At 45.7% G+C, this 20,053-nt stretch overlaps 1 protein-coding gene across 1 annotated transcript; it reads left to right on the top strand.

Moving 5' to 3' along the window:
* Positions 1 to 1,497: 1,497 nt before the first annotated feature.
* On the top strand, positions 1,498 to 16,639 carry LOC128853621 (palladin-like). Its single transcript, XM_054079721.1, has 7 exons — positions 1,498 to 1,583; positions 12,626 to 12,698; positions 13,903 to 13,965; positions 14,512 to 14,653; positions 15,246 to 15,272; positions 15,677 to 15,796; positions 16,377 to 16,639. The coding sequence occupies exons 3-7, from the start codon at positions 13,903 to 13,905 to the stop codon at positions 16,637 to 16,639; spliced, it is 615 nt and encodes a 204-aa protein (XP_053935696.1). The 5' UTR covers positions 1,498 to 1,583; positions 12,626 to 12,698.
* The last annotated feature ends 3,414 nt before the right edge of the window (positions 16,640 to 20,053 follow it).

Below are 20,053 nucleotides of genomic sequence, written 5' to 3'. Positions count from 1 at the left end.
GTATATCTGGAGGATCCAAGTAAATCCCATTGACTTGTGGCAGAGTTGCTTGTCCACAGGAGTGGGAAAGCAGTGCTCCTGGAGCTCAAGACCCCTTCCTCAGAAGCCTTCAAGCACAGATGAGAACCAGAGAGGCAAAATACAGCCAGAGGAGGCAGGTGCAGTACCCAGAGCATCCCTACAGCATAATCCATGCTGGAGGGGAGGATCCACTCACCCTACAGCCCAGGTGGCCTTGATACAATTTGCAGCGATGCAAAAAAATTATAGGGACACTAATAACAGTGCCAGGAAACATGCTTTAGTCAAACGGAATTGATGCCTTTTTGCATAGTTTCTGGGGCTCAGCATGAATGAAGCAGGCAGGTAGCTGAAAAAAATTAGGAGCCTGGGCTTGTAGGAGGTTGGGCTTGCAGGAAACCCAGCTGCAAGTCATATTTTCAGGCTGAGAATCTGGGGAAGATCTCCAGGCGCCCACAAAAGGTAACTAATTCAGCATAATTTAGATTGCCGGGCAGGGCTGTGCAAAGCAGCCGGGTTACTTTCACAGTCACAAAACTGATGAAGGTTGGCGATTGCAAGACTGACCAACGCAATATCCCTTCAGCCTTCAGCTGTGGAAGTGCACTGCTATGGTAGAAGACAAGATCCAATTTGTTTATAGACGCTTAGCGATGGGCAGCTTTGCTTGGGGATCGCTCCTTCTGCCTTTTATGCACCTACACAAAGCAATTCATCCGGATGGACTGTTAACTGGCAGTTTGGAGCACGGGAATTCCCACCTGAACTTGCTGCACTAATACTGGCCACAGACAGCCCTGCGCTTCAGAAATGCCCTTGTTCCAGCTCCTCCGCTACGCCGTACCTCACTGAATAATGCACCTTGCTTGAAATTTAAGTGCAGGACGGCACCTGCTTCTGCAGTCATCAGGACATTACTTCAGCTCTTCAGCTTTACACAGCTCTTCTAACAAGTCTGAAGGATGCTAATGTGAAACCATTCAAGCCAGCAAGACATACATTGGCTTCATAGAACCCCAGATATCCCCCTGCATTCCTCAGCATTTGGGGAGGGGGCAGTAGTTCAGGTTTTCTTTATATCCCAAGTGAATAGGAGATTCCTTACATTCCAGATCTATATAAGAAAGTCCTGCTTCTAATGAAGTTTTGCTACACTTCTCTTTCTTGGCCCTCTTTCAGTGCAGAGTTACAATTGACCTGAGCTGGCGTCTTTCCAGTGCTCAGGACTACCAGCATGATAAATTATAAGCAACTACAAATCTGGCCACTGCTCTATCTCGCAACGGTGAACCTGCTTTGTTCCAGCTAATAGTGGTGCTCCACTGACTGTCAAACAGGCTTGGGAGAATAAATTGCTGCAGTTTATTCCCATCCAGCTGACATTCCCACCATGCCATCACTCACAAGCAGGGATGTGAACGTTAGAAATGTAACCCACTACCCTAGACAGCCTTCAGTCCTCAGAGGGGAGTTGGTGGAGAGGAGACTTTCCACTTCAGGACTCAGTGCTGACTCAAGCTGCTGGCACAAGAGCCCCAAAACCAAACTCATGGCTTAGAGAGGTGAGTAAGACTTTAATTTCTAGCATACTAATCATATTCTCAGGTTACGTGAGAGCCTTTCAGGAGATGGGAGGAGAGGCAGGGATATGATTTTCAATTTTAGACAGCAGTGTTCCCCTTTTTGGCACACTGAGCTCTGCTCTCACCTTTAGGCTCATTGGGGTGGTCATTTGAGCATTCTGGCAAACCAGGAGCTCCAATCCCACGGCAAGCGTGGCTCAGTCATCCTGCCTGCATGAGCTTCTCTTACTGTCCCACCCAAGAAATCCAGGAAGGCTGTGATTTCCAAAGCAAGAGAGGACTCCACTGCTAAACAAAAAGCACTCCACGGCACATGTACCGGAGATGAAGCCGTGACGGACTCTGCCTCCATGAATATCTCACTTCACTAATGAGGTACTTTGCAAGCAGCCAATGCACCGGTACTTCATTTAGTGTTTTGGGCTGAGAGAAGAGGCAAATGTTCCACAAGACACTAAGCTGGGCTGCAAGCTCAGTTGTACAGCAGAGCATCGTCTGGGTTCCACAGCCTCCTCCTAAACGTGGCTCATGGGCAGCTTAGAAAGGAAACAGAAGGGATAGAGATGCTTCAGGGAAGAAAGGGCCAGAAAATATAACGCATCTTCTCAGTGCCAGACTTTTCATAGCACTGAGAACTGTACGTGACAGAGTTAACCAGAACCACAGGCGTGGGGTTTGGGTTTGTTCTTTCCCCCTTGTCTCCACCTTTCAGCAGCAGCAGACTGACCTTCTAACACCAATCATTTGCAGCTACAAAACTTCACACTCCAGTAAACTAACCTGAAGCTATCATCATATGCCAGGAAAACACATTACCTGGATATTCCTCTGCAGCAGCCAAGGAGACACGACACCCTGTCTCTGCCCTCTGCAGAAAGGCAGCGGCAGAAAGGAACCCCAGGGAATGGACAGAGTGGGCAGCTGGGGCAGTGACCTCCTCTCCAGAAGTGCAGGACCACAGCCTTGGCCCTATGGTACAATAAACATCTTGCACATTGCCGGGGGGCTTAATGCGGTGTAGCGAAAATGAGGGCCAGGTGTGAGTGGGATTTGGCCGTCTCTCAGCTCCAAACAACAAAACAGTTGAGGTTCAAGCATTTCCTCAGCATACCAGGAGCTAAGGCAAACCTGAGGGCAGGACCTGCTTGTTGAAAGGAACTTTATTCCCTCTGCTGTCTGCATATCAGCTTTTCATATTTTGCTTTTCAGTTGTATTATTTAGTAGATTTGGGTCATTCAAGATCTTTATCCATGACACTGTGTTATCTCCTAGAGAAATTCCTACCTGTCATGGCAAAACATAGTAAGAAAATTCAGTGATGGGTCTCCACTGCCTCTGAGAGGAGTTGGTACAGTTCTTATTAATAGTATTTGTGGTAGCTGTAACTCACCTCTTGCTCATATAACCTATAAAATTTTAAAAGCCTTTGCTGACCAACTCTCCAAACAGAAACAAACTTCTTTTTGGCAGAGAGGGCAGGCAGAGACAAAGCCCTGGCTCTCCCGTGCCTTGCGCTGCGCACATGCCTTCATATTATCATTTCCTAATTTCCAAAGGCTACGGCTGTCAGGGGACAACCCCTCGGTGGCTGCCAGGGCTGCTGGCAGGCTCTGGTTGCAGCACTAACTGCAGTTCACAGCCATTCAGACACTGCTGCATTCGGCGCTGAATTCTGGCAGAGGAGGTGTTTTCAGAGCAGCTGAGTACGCACTAGATTGGGCATTTTTGTTATCCTGAGACTTGAGATCCATAGCTTGCTTACAGGACACCTGCTCTGGAGTTTAGCAGACATGCTCTCTCTGTCACTCTGTAGTAGACAGAAAATTTAAGCCCTGCTGTATTTTCAGGGCTTTTCTACCTAGGAAGTTTGTGTATCAGCACCCACTGAGATCACTGCCTGGATATACTCTTGAGCAATTAGCATGATATCCAGTAGCTCAAGAGACCACCAGCAGCTTAGGCTCAGATCATTGCTGGCTTTCATTAGGTAAACTATTTACTGTAGTAAACCTTTGCACAAGAGGGGAACAGATGGAGAATGACCAGAAAACCTTTCCACCAGCTGTAAACAGAAACAGGTACGTACTAGTGTGAAACGAAATACAGGGAGAGGAAAGTAGATATTCATGACTCACTTTTCTAAGGAAATGGCATTAAAATCTAGGAGTTGGGGCACGGCACATTTCTGGTTACAAAGCTACAGCTCTGATTTATATTGAGTCAAGTGTAAAGTAAAACTAGACCTGGCCTTCTAGCTTGCCTTTGTGTGGAAATGAACATATTTGCTTTAGCAATGCGCTGGGGTTGTTTGACAGGCCTGAGAGTTGTATGACACCAGCTGCTTCCACAGCAAATGCTGTCTATGTAGTTAAAATTAGACGGATCATGTTTCCTGGAGGGGGTTCGGCTGTACAGCCCACTGTCAGCCTGCGCATCAGCTCCCCATCCACGAAGACTCCACTGCTCAGCATAAACCAGACACACAGTACTTTATGGAAGCCCAAATGCCATTGCTACTCATTTAAACTAACCTTTTCTCCTCCTTGGACGCAGGGTATGATACGTGTCACTGTCAGAAGAGGTGTCTGTGAGAGCTTAAACAATCCAGGCTTTATGCTTCCTAGAGACAGAAAATAACCATTAGACCAGAGATAGGTTTATTTTTCATTCAAGAAATAGCTGTGCGAGTTATTAATATTCTGCAACTCTTCATGCCAGCTCAATCTTCTATGAAATGTCTTAGGTTTTGTAAAATTATTTCCCTATAAAAAGTTTCCTTTGAGTGTACCATTATGACTTAATTTAGACAACTCGAATAATGATGGAGTTGGGAACCGGCACATTTTACTGTTTTAAGGTCCGTGCCTTAATTCTACAAACGTGCCTCTAAACTACAGTGTTTAGGGATATTCTCATTATTTGCAGTTTGGATGCATGATTTATGCTCTGTGCAAAAGCTCTCGGGCTGGAATAGTTTTACGATTTTTGAGCTTTGTGGTGATATTGGAGCCTGTACAATGGGATGACCCCTGGAGGTCTTCCAGACTTGGCTGTACGATGCTCTCTGCGTTCCAGCAGTTTTGAAGAAGTATCATGAGCCCCGCTGGTGAAGCCAGAGCTGTTGGGATGGACTCAGATTCTCTTTCAGATGCCAATAGCTGCCCCAGCTTCTCTGGTAAAGAGATGAGACAGGACCTGCCTAAACATAGGACTGAGAATGAATACTTACGAGACCCCAGCTCTGCCCCATCACACAGTAGCCCTCCAGCCTTCTCAAGAGCCACACAAGGTCAAAATGACTGAAAGTTCCCACCTTGTGTTGGCATCAGAGCCAGCTTCATTCCCTGCTCCCCTTCCACTGCGTGGCACTAACATCTGGAGCGTGTCCAGGGAAGAGCAACGATGCTGGTGAGGGGCTGGAGAACAAGTCTTACGAGGAGCGTCCGAGAGAGCTGGGGTTGTTTAGCCTGGAGAAGAGGAGGCTGAGGGGAGACCTTATTGCTCTCTACAACTACCTGAAAGGAGGTTGTGGAGAGGAGGAATCTGGGCTGTTCTCCCAAGGGACAGGGGACAGGACAAGGGGGAATGGCCTTGAGCTCCGCCAGGGGAGGCTCAGAGTCATGGGGCACTGGAACATCTGCCCAGGGAGGGGGTCGAGTTGCCTTTCCTGGAGGTGTTTAAGGAACAGGTGGATGAAATGCTTAGGGACATGGTTTAGGGAGTGTTAGGAATGGTTGGACTCGATGATCCAGTGGGTCCTTTCCAACCTGGTGATTCTATGATCCTATGATTCTATGATCCTACTCTAGCATCAATTTAGAATAAGCCACTTGAGACAACTGTGCTGCTCAGGTGGCAGCGGGGGGACGAGCCCTGCCCCAGCAAGAGCAGAGCATGGCCAAAGACCCTGTCCTGGTGTTTGTTTTCGAGTCCCACCCCAGAGCATTGCAGGCAGTGGTGCAGAAGGAGCTGCTTTCACCAAGCTCTGATGGTCAGCAGCTGTCCCTGTGGTTCCTGTGCCCACCACAAACCCCTCAGCTCCCAGGGAACAGCGTGGTCTGCCTCTGGTCAGACCCTTGCACCACCAACGTGGGGACACGCGGCTGTCTCCTCAGCGGCACAGACAGACGATCCTCTGGCAGGAGATGAGAGTGCTAAAAACATCTCCTGGCACGCTAGTGAAACCTGAGATGAGAGAGCTTGAAATAAGCTCCCCTCAAGCAAACTGTCTCCAGGGGGATCCTGGGTTTAAATCTCCCTCCCTGCCTTTGCTCTGCTCACGGAAGAGCTGGCGCTGCCCACCTGGGTGTCGCTGGAGCGGGACAGACAGGGCAGTGGCAGAGCCCCCAGCAGTGGCTCCAGAGGAACACGAGCCCAGCGTGAGTGGTGCTGGTGGAGCTGAACCAGGACAAGAATTTTTTAGGCCAGAATTCACTATGGGTACAAACAAGAGATGATCAAGTGCAGTGATGAGTAGCCTGGAGCATTATGTGCTGCTATTCCTGGGCGTGGGCTCCCCTGCCTGGGACACAGGCTGGACACAGCTCTTGTGGCTCCAGAGATCAGATGCGGTGCGTGAAACTCAGCCACTCACCTCTGTTTTCACTGTGGCGTTCTCTATGGCACAGCAAGAGGAGTTCAGGGGCTTCGTGTGCAGTGAGGAGGGTAAGAAGGCAGTCAGGTTCAGGAGCTCTAGCTCATCTCTGGATCCAGCAGCTTTGATGACATCGGGTTTATATGGCAGAAGTATCAGATCTGCTGTGGGATAACCATCCAAGACACACCTATGTGACAGGAGATGACAGAAGCTACAGCAGGCACATGCTGCTCTGCGTAGCACTGGAGAAAACTATTATGCAGGCTCTGGAACAGCTACCCCAGCTTCCTATTTACTTCTAAGTGCAAGTTACATAGCACAGTCTGTATGTCCAATTTGAATGTGGTCCCACTTAAGGAAATAATTTCTTTTAATTCCTATCCAAAACAATTTAAATCAGCCAGGTAAAAGTAAGAGGCTCTGGCACAGAGAAGTCTCTTTTTCCACTTTGGTAATAACTAACCCAGCAATGACATTGTCTGCTACACTGGATGCTACAGCAGTCGCAATTCATACGATGCTGTTCACAAAAATTCCCTCTTCACAAAGAAGGAGGGACACAAGTAACGAGTCTGGTTTGGGGACAGTGGAGATCAGAACATGCTGCGTTCTGCAGAAAGTGCCAATGTAACAGTACAGCCGCCAGGCAGCAGAAACAGCAAGTCATCCTTGGAGCACTGGATAGCAAAGCCGTGACTCACACACAGTTACATGAACTGACCACACAATTCTGATCTTCTTTTAAGCCTGCTGGAATTACATATCCACCTCCTCGGAAGGTGTGCCCCACATGAGCTATCAAGCTGGCTGGACTGATCCGTCTGGCTTCTTTGGCACCATTAACTCAATCCTCCTTTTGACTTACAGGAGTGTCATCATTGTACGCTAGGGTGGAGAGGTTAACCTGTTGGCTGAAGAGCATACTGTGATATTTTCTACTTAAAAAAAAAGACTGTGGGTTGTCTTATGTATTAAGGCTGAGGCTCTGCTTCATTATTTACTCCAGGTATCCATAGGGGAATGGGGAAAGCCTCCCCAAGAGAGTGCTGGAATTTAAGTCACCCAAGGGAGTGCTGGAATTTAATTCATCCCCTCCTCGCCCCACAGCAGGGCGTGCGTAGGCAGGAGGAGCTGCTGGCTCCTGGCACGCTGTAGCTACAAAGAGGGGAATCAAGGCATCAGTTTGCTCTTAGGTTTGCACCAGACCAGAGCAGCAGCTCTCAATCCAAGCATGAACGACACAGGGCTCTTAGAAAGCAGAGAAAGTGGGCCTGTGGCTGTATCCCCAAAGCTTTTGGGAAATAATTTGGCCTAGCTGTGTCACTATACAGCATCCTAACTGCAGAAATACAATAGCAGTTTCCAGGTTCTTGAAATACCGTTCTTTCCGTGACCCAGAACACTTGTCCTCATTCCGCAGCCCCTGGGATGTGCCTGTGCAAGGTGAGTGCCAAAGGCACAGACAGCACAGCCGGCGGCTGTGTTGGAACACCCAGAGACTCCACACATCCCTCTGCCTGTACTCCCATCTGCACGTGCTCTGCAGGGTACAGCCAGGGGCACCAGGCTCCACGCACTCCTGTCTCCAGGATCTGCGGTCTTTGTGTGTCAGGCAGTCTGGGCTCAAAATCCTTCCACGTTCCTGTAATGCTCTGGCATGCAAAGAAGTGGGGCAGGGTTGGGATTTATTTAATAGGGAAGAAAGAAAGCAAATGACCAAGCGCTCTGTTTGACATGAATCTATTTAACAAGTATGGAGCCTCATGATTTCAAGTGGAAGCTTAGCATCTCTTAAAATAAGCTCTAGGCATCTTTTAATATCGGTGCTTAAAAGGGGATTTAGTCACTCGGTTCTAGGAACTCCAGTTTGACTCAAGTGTCCAATATCTGTTGGCAGTTCAGCTGTTATCCAAATAAGGGGAGGGAAAGCCAGGATTTTCCAGCCCTGAGAAACAGCTGTACCCGGAAGAGGCATGTAACAGAAGGGATAAAATAAATTCTCTTGCAGCCCTAGTCTGTGAGCCGTTCTGAGCCCCTGGATGAAAAACCCAACTGTCCCAGCAGGCTGCATGGAGCACATCCCGCTAGGCGGCCCCAGAGCCGTGCCAGGAGGGACCTATGCTGTCACCTAAGGGCTGGATGAGGGGATCCTCAAGGCAATCAAAAGGCAATTTGCAGGGAGAAGTGCTGAGGGCCCATGCCTTCAAACCGCACTTGGAAAGGGATGTGTACCATGAGCAATGGCACCCTGAAGACGTGCAGCCCTGCACGCTGCCTGTGGACACCAACAGCCCAAGGACTTCTTGGGCACGTGAGCCATACACAGGGTGTGTTTACAAATGCTCACCATCTCATCAGGGACACGCCTTAACTAATTCCAATATCAAAGCTCTCTACTGTGCTTTTTCCTACTCTAAGGCTCCTGTTGCCCAAACACCAGGCTCTTTTCCTTGTGACATTCTGCTCTGTACAATGGACAAATTTGTCTTAGCAAAGACTTTCAAGCATGGAGCACAACACAGGCATTTCAGCAGCCGTGCTGCTCTCCATGCTTGAAAGTCTTTGCTAATCCCAGAGGGAGCCTGTCCTTGAAAGCCAGCACACCTCTCCGCCCTTCTTGAGCAGTGTATGGAAGTGCCCACAGGAGCACCGTACACAGTTTTTGAGATGCAAATCTAATATCTTGCTCGGTGGGAGGCACTAAAACCCTAATGCACTGAAAACGAGCCTTTGAAATAATGCACTTCAGCGCTACATATTCTGAAAATATGCTAGGAAAAAATATGTCTTTGAAATGTACTTAATGGTCGGCTGCATTTCTACAATTCAGAAAGACTCTCAGCAAGCTTCAAATCCAATCAGGATTCTGTCAAATACTTTATCAATGGCTACAATAACTTCTTTCAGCTATTTGCTTATTTTCAGAATATCTTAGCTGATGCAAAACGGCCCTTCTCCCCACCTGAAGAGCAGTCACTTTAAGAAATCATTCCACAATTTGAAACTATCACAAATGTCTCTGCAATCTGCGGGATCCTTGGTGCATGGGAAGAGAAACAAAGAAAATCAATTTTTTTTCTCGCTCCTGCGGAAGTCTCGTTATTCACACCCCAGGAGCAACAGAGAAGCCACTTTCAAATCGCATATTCATGTCACGAAAGTAACTCAAAACTAGAAAGCTCAGTGCTGCAGTGGCGACAATTCCTCCGTTTTAACTATATGGCAATGAAGAAACACAGCTCCAGGCAGAGCTTTCTCCAGCCCACTGCCTTTGGGAAAGCCTCATTCTTTGCGGTCCTGTGTTGATGCCACTGTTAAGCTGTACAGGGTAGCACCACAAGATGCTCGAGTGTCTAGCATACACTCCCAGAGCCTGAATATCTCTATAAAAATGAGTAACACCACCAGGTTACAAAATGATGGCTTGCAAAGTGCATCACTTTCAAATTGATTGAAGGTTGTTATCCTGTATATCTATTTTAGCCCGGTTTTTAAATAAAAGACATGCTGGTACATTAACGGGAGGATGCAGCCTAGGTCTGCCTCACTTCTAAGCGTACATTTTAAAACGCGCCCCTTCCCCACACACACGGACTTTACAATGCAGGATATTTCAGATCCAGCAGATGCCCATTTTGTTCCTAAAACAGATTTAATGGGTTTTCCATGATCTAAACACCTGGCAAAAGGGCTCCATGGAGCTTTAATACTTTCCTAACCCTGTGTTAAAATTGTCCTCGTGTTGCATATAGCATAATTCTGCAGCCATGTCAACTATTCAGGTAATGCCAGAATGTCGTCATTATGGCTTGTGTCAACAGCGTGATCTGCATGTACCTTGTAATCATTCTGGTGTTGGATTGCAAAGGTCCCTGGATTCTTCAGTTGGCCGAGTCTAATTCCATCCTCTTCACAAAGATCTAGAGTTACGCTAAGTAAAGGCTGACATTTACATGAGACACCAGGACTGCTAGAATGACTCACCAAGGTAAAACCTTGGCTATATATTCTGTCAAGGTTGTAAGTTATATAGTGCCTACATTTCCGCTGACCTGCTGGAGAAAGCCCCTGTGCTTAGCAAGGCAAACACAGACAGAGGGACACATCATGAGTGGAGCTCAGCAGGACTTGGGGATCAGGATCCTAAGAGACTGAAAACAGGCAGTTAAAGACGCCTGGAGCATCACTCATGACTTACAGAAAAGGAGACATGTCAGAGAGAAGCTCTCTCAGAGTGACCTTCCGGTGTTTTCTTGGAACCTGAATGACGTCCTTTCATTTTTACTCCTGCGTTGGACAGCCTCATGCGTGAGACAGCTTTGCCCTCACACAAATGCCCATTATTTCAGCCATGTGAAACCAATCAGTAGTAGCAGCGCGAGTCCGCACTGCAGCCAGAGTCCAAATGCTCTCAACACTCACTCTCCCAGATTCTCTCTGCCCTTTAAAGCAACACCGGCCACCACATTCAGCACAATTGAAAGTCTCCTGGTTTACTAAACCTCCTGATCCTCAGTGTCATGAGGTCTCAATCAAAACCAGGAAGTTCAGCTTAAACAATGACTGCTCTGGTGATGAATATTATAGGCCTTTTATCTATTCCCACGAACTCTCCTTTTCCAGATCCACTATTAACAGTGAAAGCATCCAACACACTCACAAGAAGCAAACTGTGAAACGTAAAGACAACAGAACAGGAGATGAGAACAGAGCATCTAAAATAAGGCGTGTATGTGAAGGACAAACTTGTCTACAAACCAGGGTGCTGCAAGCATTGCGGATTTAAGGATGGCTTCTGCTTTAACAGCAGGCACTTACAGCAGCCAAGCACAAACGGGCTTCCCAATGATGGGATCTCCTCTGCAATGAACTAGTGAGATCTGCTTTGGCAAGAGATTAGCCTCGCCTTCCTCTCAAGCACTGGCAGCTGCAGCATCACATATACAGCTTCCTCTATTTACTATCTGCTTGGCATGTTACGTGGCACCAGCTCAATTTCAATTGCAACTTTGACAGCCATGATCTTTGGCCATGGTCTCTGCCATGTCAGAACCTCTTAGCAGTAATCTTCACATTGAGGAACCAATGCTATGCAAACGGGCGAGTGTCTTGAGCACAAATTTGTAAGCTACTCCTGTTTAGTGTTAAAGTTTGAGTCTTGTTCTGTTATGGCTGGAAACTTGTCAGAAGTTGCTCTTATTCAGTTCAGTAGACCAAACTCTCTCCAAGATCTTGTGTCTCACTCTAGATGAAGCGTGTCCAGCCTTTCTGAGTAACCTTCCTGGAGTGCCTCGCTGTGCTTCAATGTTAAACCACAGCCCTCAACAGTCTCATCTCTGACTTCGCTTACTCTCACTAAGGGGCACATCTGTGCCTTCTCTTCCTGTGAAAGCCTCGTCCAGACTGATCACGGACTGGGAGACAGAGTGGAACAACCAAGAATGACGGCATATCTACAGGAGAATTAAGTGTTCTATTGTACAGAAGAAAAGGTGGACATAGCTCCTGCGCTGCAGTTTTGTTGATGCTATTTCAGTTGTGCAAGGTGATCTTTAAAGCAGCTATGCCAGCCCAGGAACTCCTGTCACAATCAGCAAGTGTCCGATTTTCCACCACTCTATTTCTCTGGTACAAAACCCGGGGGCTGGGGAAGGAGGAGGGGGATCAGCCCGTTTCACAGGTCCTGAAAACCAGACATACTTACCATTACCTGATAGACTGCAAGGAGGCAACAGAAACAGCACCCGGGTGACTCAATAACATTGGCTTCCCAGGCCCTCCTCCCACATCCAAGGGTTTGGGATTATTCAGCAGTCCTTGCATCACAGCCCAGCCCTGTTGATGGCCACACGGCGTAACCTTGGACAGGAGCCATCCTTCAACTGCTTGAGAGATACTTATAACCCAAGAGCAACAGATAGAAATATGAAGGCCATGGGTGGTCCAAGTACACGTGTAACCGCTTTGCTGGATCAGAGCCAATGATAACATAGTGCAGGTTTGGATGAGACACACACTGACAGTTCAGTCAGAGATGTCGGAGTGCCTTGCTGCAGCCCATTGTCCCCCGTGGCTGCCTGCAGTTGTCACAGGACGACATCGGTCAAATCCAACTAGATTGCAAAATATCCTTCACTGTAAGCAGTTATGACTGCTTTGGAGAGCAACAGAAAGCAGGAGACGTAACAGATCTCATAAATCATTTGGAACAAACAGCTCTGCAAAGCCTCTGAAGAGTTCCGAAGCGTGTGCTCTAGACGTGTTCCGAACTTATTCTCAAATACTAAGGATGCTGCTATTTTCTCTGGCACATAGTACTTGCTCTCCAGCCGGGATATGCTCAGTTCACAAAACAGAGCCATCACTGTGTTTCAAGGAAAAGGAGTTACTTCTTAACACACTTCTCAATGTTTGTCTCCCCAGGTTCATAGAATAAATCTGAAGGCTAAATCTCCTTGGAGTCTCAGCATCCTGGCAGGGCCAGAGGAATGTCACAGTAAGTAAAGACATTGTTGGGTCAAGTATGCTCAGCATTTTAAAGTCTCTGCTTCCATCCCGTTCTCTTTATTTTTATACACACACTAGGAAAAAGTGGAAAGCCACCAGTGTTTTGCTGACCTTTGGTTCCTCAGCCAATCAAGTCTCTAGCAGTCTACCAGAGTTACAACACTTTAATTCAGCTGTTATCTATTGACCCTCAAAGAGCAGGTTACACTTTTTTTTCTTTAGCTTATTATTTATAGTATTATAGGAATATTTTGCAAGGACTGATTCAAGCACATCTTCAGCAAGTGACTAAGAGGCAAGGGCCATCATGAATATCAATATCTGGACCCTAAACTCTGTAAAAGGGAATTACTAAGAGAATTGATGGAGGAAGTTACAGGGCTGGAAATGCTCAGGGAGCTGCCACGCAGCTTAGCCATTTGTCAGCTTCGAAGATGCACTTCAGAACAGATAGTTGGTTTAGAGCACATATTTGGTCAAGAGCTGGGGAACTTTGAGTGTCTCAAGACAGACTCGCACTTTAACTCAGGCTGGGAGGGAAAGAGCGGATAACTTGGGTTATTTCAGAGAGAAGACAGATTATAGAAAAGACCAATGCCAGAGCAAAACAAACCCAAGCACTTCCATTGCACATTGATATGCAAGACACACGTTCAAAAGCTGAACGAGATGGATCAGTGCACATCAACAGTCCACCATCTCTTGCACTTCAAGTATTCAGTCACCTTAAAATTGCCTTTCTTCCTTAATCAGAGACCTTATCGTAACTTCCACACCAGCTGAGCTTTAAGGAGAATGTCAGAGTACCAAAGTTCCTTCTCACTTTTCTGCATTCAGGCTCGTTGTAGTTACCACACACACCACAAAGGCCAAGAAGAGCTAGACTTGGGAACAACAAACCGAGCTGGGATCTCTGTAGAAGGGGACAACTACTGGCAACAAACACTGATCATAAAATCAGAAGTACTTACTGGTTATCAGCTCTTCTTTCCACTAACTTGGTGTTCACAGTGCAGGGAGGCATTTTCTCTTGGAGCACTTGAATGGAGACTCTCCATGGGGTACCTTTTAGGCTGGCACGTGAACAACAGGTAAAACACTCTGGCATCTTCTTCTGTTTCAAAGTAACAGTGACACAACCGGGTTTGCGCATATGAGAAATAATAAAAATCACTTTTTCCTTTGCTATATAGATGCAGAGTCCCTCAGCCAACTTAACTGCATCTGCCTACAGAAGCACACCCGTGTTTACAAAGGTAAGAAGCACAAGTTGTCTGAACAACATAACTTGTTCTGCAACTACTAGCATCAGATTTTGAGTTTTCTTGCTCCATCAGATGGTATTTTGAGGCTGGAACACTGGTTCATTTACAATTCAAAAAAGCCAACATGCTTCATTAGTGATGCTATCAAACTAACATCTTAATTGGTAAATGATCCAGACAGACAGAACCACTTAAATGAATTCATCTCAATTATTTCCTACAGAGGAGACTGAACGGGAACCTCTCATAGTAACTTCCCTTATTATGTTGTATCCACTGGAACAGATGATTTTCCTGCATTTGTGTCTTTATTTAAATGCGTAAGCAGGATAAAACATTTTAATGAGAACTAGTCCCCAGGTGAAAAAAAAATCCCCTCAGAACCCACTGCAAAAACATTTAGAATGAAATCAACTATTGTCAGTAAAATAAAAACATGGGCATGAGGTTATCTTCACTGAAGGGTGTATCATTCCATAATAACTGCTTCAATAGGGAAACACGTCAGACATTTAACACTGTTTTTTTCTCCTCCAGGGTCTACAAAACATAAGAGCTACAAAGGGTCAGTTGGTGGTATTTGAATGTCGCATTCACGCTACACCCACCTTACAGGTTCACTGGTACAGAGAATATGATCAGATAATAGATTCTGCCGATTTCCGAATACTACGAAAAAGTAGGTATTACTGCATCTGCCCTGATGTACAGCAATTTTATTGGGACAGCGGAAAGTCAGGAGCAAGAATTGCTGTAAAAATTAGGAGATGATACCTGCTCACAGAGATAAATTTTAAAAGCAGCAAATGACCTGCAGTGAGAGACGGCCGTACAGAGCCCGTGCTGCCTCTGGCAGCGCACAACAGGGAGGAGATCGCCGTGCTGATAGTTATTAATGCTACAGAGCCACGGAGGCATTGTCACTGTATATCATGACTCAGGAAAAGCCTTTGCAATAAAAGCACATTTTAAACAATATATCACACTCCCAGGCATGAGGTAGGACCCCCAATGGGTCAAACGCACAGCAGTTAACTCCAAACCAGTGGAGCTCTTTCTATGTCAGCTCAGTGGAGAGGTGTTTGTACCATCAGGCTCCAGCCAAACCTGCGCTTCCCCTATGCAGATGGTATTTCTCTTCATGGACAGAAAGAAATACATTCTTTTTTGTAACGGGGTTCTCATTTGAGGTGGGAGAAGCGGTGAGGGCTGAAGATCTTTCTTCTATTCCAGCATCATAACCATTTAATTGTTTTCTTTCTAATTTTAAGCAGAAGCTTGTTCATCAGCTGTTCCTGGTGAGTACATTTCACATGTTTTTGTTAGACATCAGTTAACTACACCAAGCTTAGTTTTTTCCCCACTTCATCCAATATAAAACTATAACTTTCAAAAGGGAGCCAGAACATAGCATTCAGAATCACTCTAAAAGCTTAAAAGTTCTTGGGTTTGACACAAGCAGCTGAAAGGCACCAATTTATTTCACAACCCAATGAAAAAAAAAATATGCCTTAATTCTTTAAGGTCACAGGAAGTAAGAGCCTTCCTTCACCTTTGCTTCTTCTGAACCCATTGACTTCCTATGCCCTTTGTGCACTTTCCCATTGCCAATCCCCATCACTGTCCTTCTGCACAGACCAACTCCTGCAAGTCAACATTTGGGTTTTATAGTACAACAGCATGCCTGAATTTGTCATTTCAGAGGAAGTCTGCACCCTGGTTATTACAGAAGCTTTTCCAGAAGACTCTGGGTTATTTAAATGTGTTGCTGAAAATGAATTTGGATCTGCAGCATCCAGTGCACGTCTCTCTGTTTCCCCAGGTAAGCACATGGATCTCTGAGCTGAGCAACTAAGCACAAGAGAATTTGCTGCTGCTCAGCCTCAGGCAGCATCACAGGTATTTGCCAGACCCAAACACTTTTGTAAGCTCAGGAAAAGAGAAATGCCTCCAAAATGCTTCTCAAAGCTGGATGCAAGTTGTTCTGCTTTTCTGCTTTTGGCCCTCTCTTCCTCCTGGGTCAAGGATGACAAGCTGGAGATGATGTTTTCTCTCACCGAAGAGTCTTATCCCTGAGCTTCACTCCTTGAGGGATCCTATATTAGCTCAGCACACTGGTTGTATCTATATTTCATTTATCACAACACGTGGCTTGGCTGGCTCGTGCCGAGCGCCCCCTCCAAACAACAGCACCCTGCAGGTAAACTGATGCTCACCAGCCCTGGTGAGGAATCAAGTTTGGCCAATGCAGCCGTGCAGGTTTTGATCTATGCAGACCCCAGACAAGCTGAACTCCCATCCACCCGCACAGCCGTACCGGTTTCCCTTCCTGTTACCACAGCATGCTGTACTGGTGAACCACCACTGTTTTCTACCTGACTTGCGGGCAATTCTACTTCCAGGAGCAAAAGAGCCAGAAAGCTTTGCAGGTGCTGCCCACAGACCTGCTGTGCAAGTCCCCATGAAGAAACCCACCTTCCCTAGGAACAGCCAAACCGGAGCCAAGGACCGGGACACAGCTGGTTTGCCATCCTACAGCACCGAGACCCCGGGGATGGGCTGTCGAGCAGAAGCCACAACCTTAAGCCAGATGAACTCCACGAGCGAAGATGGGGATTTTCATGGAGCTTATGAGAATTTGCCTCCAGCTTCACCTCTGCGGTAAGACAAAGAGAAAAATCACATCCCTGGGTTAGTTTTATGCAATATTTAAGGGATGAACTTTCTCATAACCCCGAAAAATACAACTGCAAAGCTCCCATACCCTAACAGGAAAATGTGCACGTGCAGTAACCTGAGCTGTTTGTCTAAATGACAATGGGAATGTGTAACCCCAGGCTTGATGTGGCAAAGTATGTAAACACCTAACGGCTCAGGTAAGTTCCTAATGGCATTTCCAGAAGTGCCTAAATAACTTTCAAAGCATCTTCCCAAATAATTAGCCTTTAGAAGACCTTTGGCTCCACAGCAGAGCGTGAGGCAAAGATCACACCCAGGAAATTTCGAGGTACAATTGTGCTGACGCCGCCTTCCTTTGCAGCCTTGGCCAAGTGGCATCACCTCATCTTTCTGTTTCCGATTCTGAAAGACAGCGATAAAACCCGAGATCCTGTAAGCATCATGCAGGTAGAACCTGCAAAGCTCTCTGTGGAGGAAAGGTACCAAACCAGTAACCCACTGGGTAGAAAGCAATCTGCCCTGCACCATGGCAGGCTGCAGCTCAGGAGACAGAGATTTGCCCCAAGAATAAAGTGTTCCCACTTATAACAAGACTCAATCCAGTTTTTGTCCTAAACACAGCTCTCAAATGACTGAGACTTATCACATTCTTAGTTATCCTCTTTAATTGTTCCACAGGAACAAAACACATTAGAATGTGCATCTTAACAACTCCGTCTCAGGGTTTTTTAGTGTTTCTCGGATCTTTAGAGGTATAATGAAGATCTCACATGGTGGCAGTTGAGAGGTCCAAGCCCAGCACTGCAGACGAGTTTCCTCAGTCTTGTTTGTGAAGGGGAGAACTAGGAGGTAGACGTGTGCCCCTTCTCTCAGCCAAACGCCAGCGCTGCATTATGGTGGGACTGTTACGTGTGTAACGATGCCCGGGATGGAAAACACGCTCTCTGTTACAGATTATTTTTGGATGTACTCAGCCACTTTAACTAAACTAGTTATTTTAACGATTCCAAACACCCCCCTCCAAACTCGCTGCAGGAGAGATCATATTTCAATATAGATTTCTTCATGCTCAAGGTTTTTTTTACTAAATTACTGAGTAAAAACAGGTTAGCTATGGCTGTGTTTCATTTTTAAAGTCCTGATTAGTTTGAAACATAGTACCTGATGTCCTGCATGAAGGGGTATGACATACCACCAAAATCAGCTATGTAATAGCTGATTTTAAATGTTGGGTTTATACAAAACATTAACAGGCATATAGAGCTGCAAAGTGCTTTTGATTGACAGCGCTGCTGAAATAGATTTTGGAAAGCATTTACACGTCTTGAGACACAGACAGAAAACTATTAAAGTTTCTAGATGTACCCATCTATGAGCATTTAAAGATCTGTAAAGCCCACAGCCTTATTGCCAAGTGCTTTGAAGCATCACCGTGAAGGGGACTCAACGTCGTAAATGTTGCTGTTATCTCAAACTAAGCAATCATCTCTAATGACTAGTGTTGCACAATAACTAGCGTACAATAACTGTCGTTAGACTTAACCACCTAACTCTCCCATGTAGCATACGTGGTTGCAATCGCATTACCAAAGACAAAAAGAAACACTGACAAAGACGGTGATGGCAGAACAAAGCTATTACAGGGAATAGCTATAAAATGAATGAAGTCCCTGTACTCATAATTCTCCCAATTATTGCTTAGCAACAATCACTCTACAAAAGCTAGAAAATGTAATTCTAGAAGAATGTCACTACCAGCGACTCCTTTCTGAGCCCTTTATATCTGCAGCTAAAAGTGTCCTTCTCAACAGCCTTAAAGAAGCAGAACAAAATCTATACTGACTATTAACTTTATTAAATGAACTTAATCCAAGAAAAAGAAGAGGCTTCAGGCACTAAGTATACTGCCAGGTAGCTTTTAAGAGTCCTTAATAAATACGTAAAGGATTGTCAACTTCTTTCCTAGATATTTTTTACTCTATGACTCAAGCAACTGAGAGAACCAGATCAGATACCAACAGGTCATCATTCATAGAAAGTAAACTGAATCAGTACAGAAAAGCTGCTCTCTAACACCTCGCAGTGCCGGGCAGGGTACTATTAAGTTACTCAAGCACAAGCTGTGAGATTTATCCCTCTGCCTTTATCAGCTTCCAGTTCTTTCAGATTCTTTCCTACCTTCTGATCTCATCTTCTCCTGTTCCTTCTCTTTCATACAAGTCGTTCCGGTTGTGTCCAGCCCTGTAAGTGCATGAAACCATCCTTGCAGCCAGCTTCAGTTCTGAAACAAGTGGAGTGCTCACTCACGGGAGTAAGCCAGGATGGGAAGATAGGAAGCCTGTGTGAGCACAGGCTCTGACTTCTAACATGCTCACAGCTTCCTACCAGGCAAATATCAGGCTGAAGTTACCTTTTCTGAGTACTCAACTCTTTCTACGCAAACTACAGATTATTACTATTAGTAGTAGTAGTAGTAGCAGTAGTAGTAGTATTGTTGCTGTTGTTGTTGTTATTGTTATTATAATTGTTATTAATATTATTAATATTAAGGCAAATAAGCTCTCCAACAACCAGGAACACACTTTCATCCCTTAATCATCACACTTTCTCCTTTACCCACTTTCATCACGAGGCATTTAAATAAATTAGCATTCCATTAACACCTGCTACTTAGATTTAGGGGCAGATGTTTAAATACAAACACTAAACGTGGATTAACTTCTGAAGGTCTCTGTGCTGACAGACTGAGGTGCAGTGAAGGGAGAGAAGAGGCAGAGGAGCCCACAGGCAGCCGAGTTGCAGCGCTCGTGGGGATGCTTTTTTTTTAATAACAGCATGTATGCTAGGCAAGAGGACCCAGAGAATAGTTAAGAGACTTAAAACACCATCATGTTAAATTAAGACGTAATTAAGCATTGAAGCCTTTAATTAGATGAATACAAATTAATCTGCCAGCAGGATCTGTTGCTGTTCTGGTGCAAACGGCTTTTAATCCAAGTAAATATCTGTAGCGATTCACGCAAACAGCAAAACATCATCAAAGGCTGTTTTCCCATCAGATCTATGTTGTGTTGTTCAGTCTATGACTCCAGACACATCCGCGTCGATGAAGCTTGGAATGAGAGGGAAGGCAGCATCCCTGGGTACCACGGGATGCTGCTGGGTCACCTAAATAAGTCATCTAATCATCATATTAGACCTTTAAACGAACAGCCTTAAAAGCAGTAAGAGGGCGTTATCACTACAGAGGCAAACAGCTGCTGACAATTGGTGAATGAAGAACAAAAAAGGGATGCTGCTGGGTCACCTAAATATCATATAAGTCATCTAATCATCATATAAGACCTTTAAACGCACAGCCTTAAAAGCAGTAACAGGGCGTTATCACTACAGAGGCAAT

Source organism: Cuculus canorus, chromosome 14 (genome assembly GCF_017976375.1).
Source record: "Cuculus canorus isolate bCucCan1 chromosome 14, bCucCan1.pri, whole genome shotgun sequence".
NCBI lineage: Eukaryota > Metazoa > Chordata > Aves > Cuculiformes > Cuculidae > Cuculus > Cuculus canorus.
The sequence above is the reverse complement of the archived record's forward strand: the minus strand, read 5'-3'. Positions and strand labels throughout refer to the sequence as shown.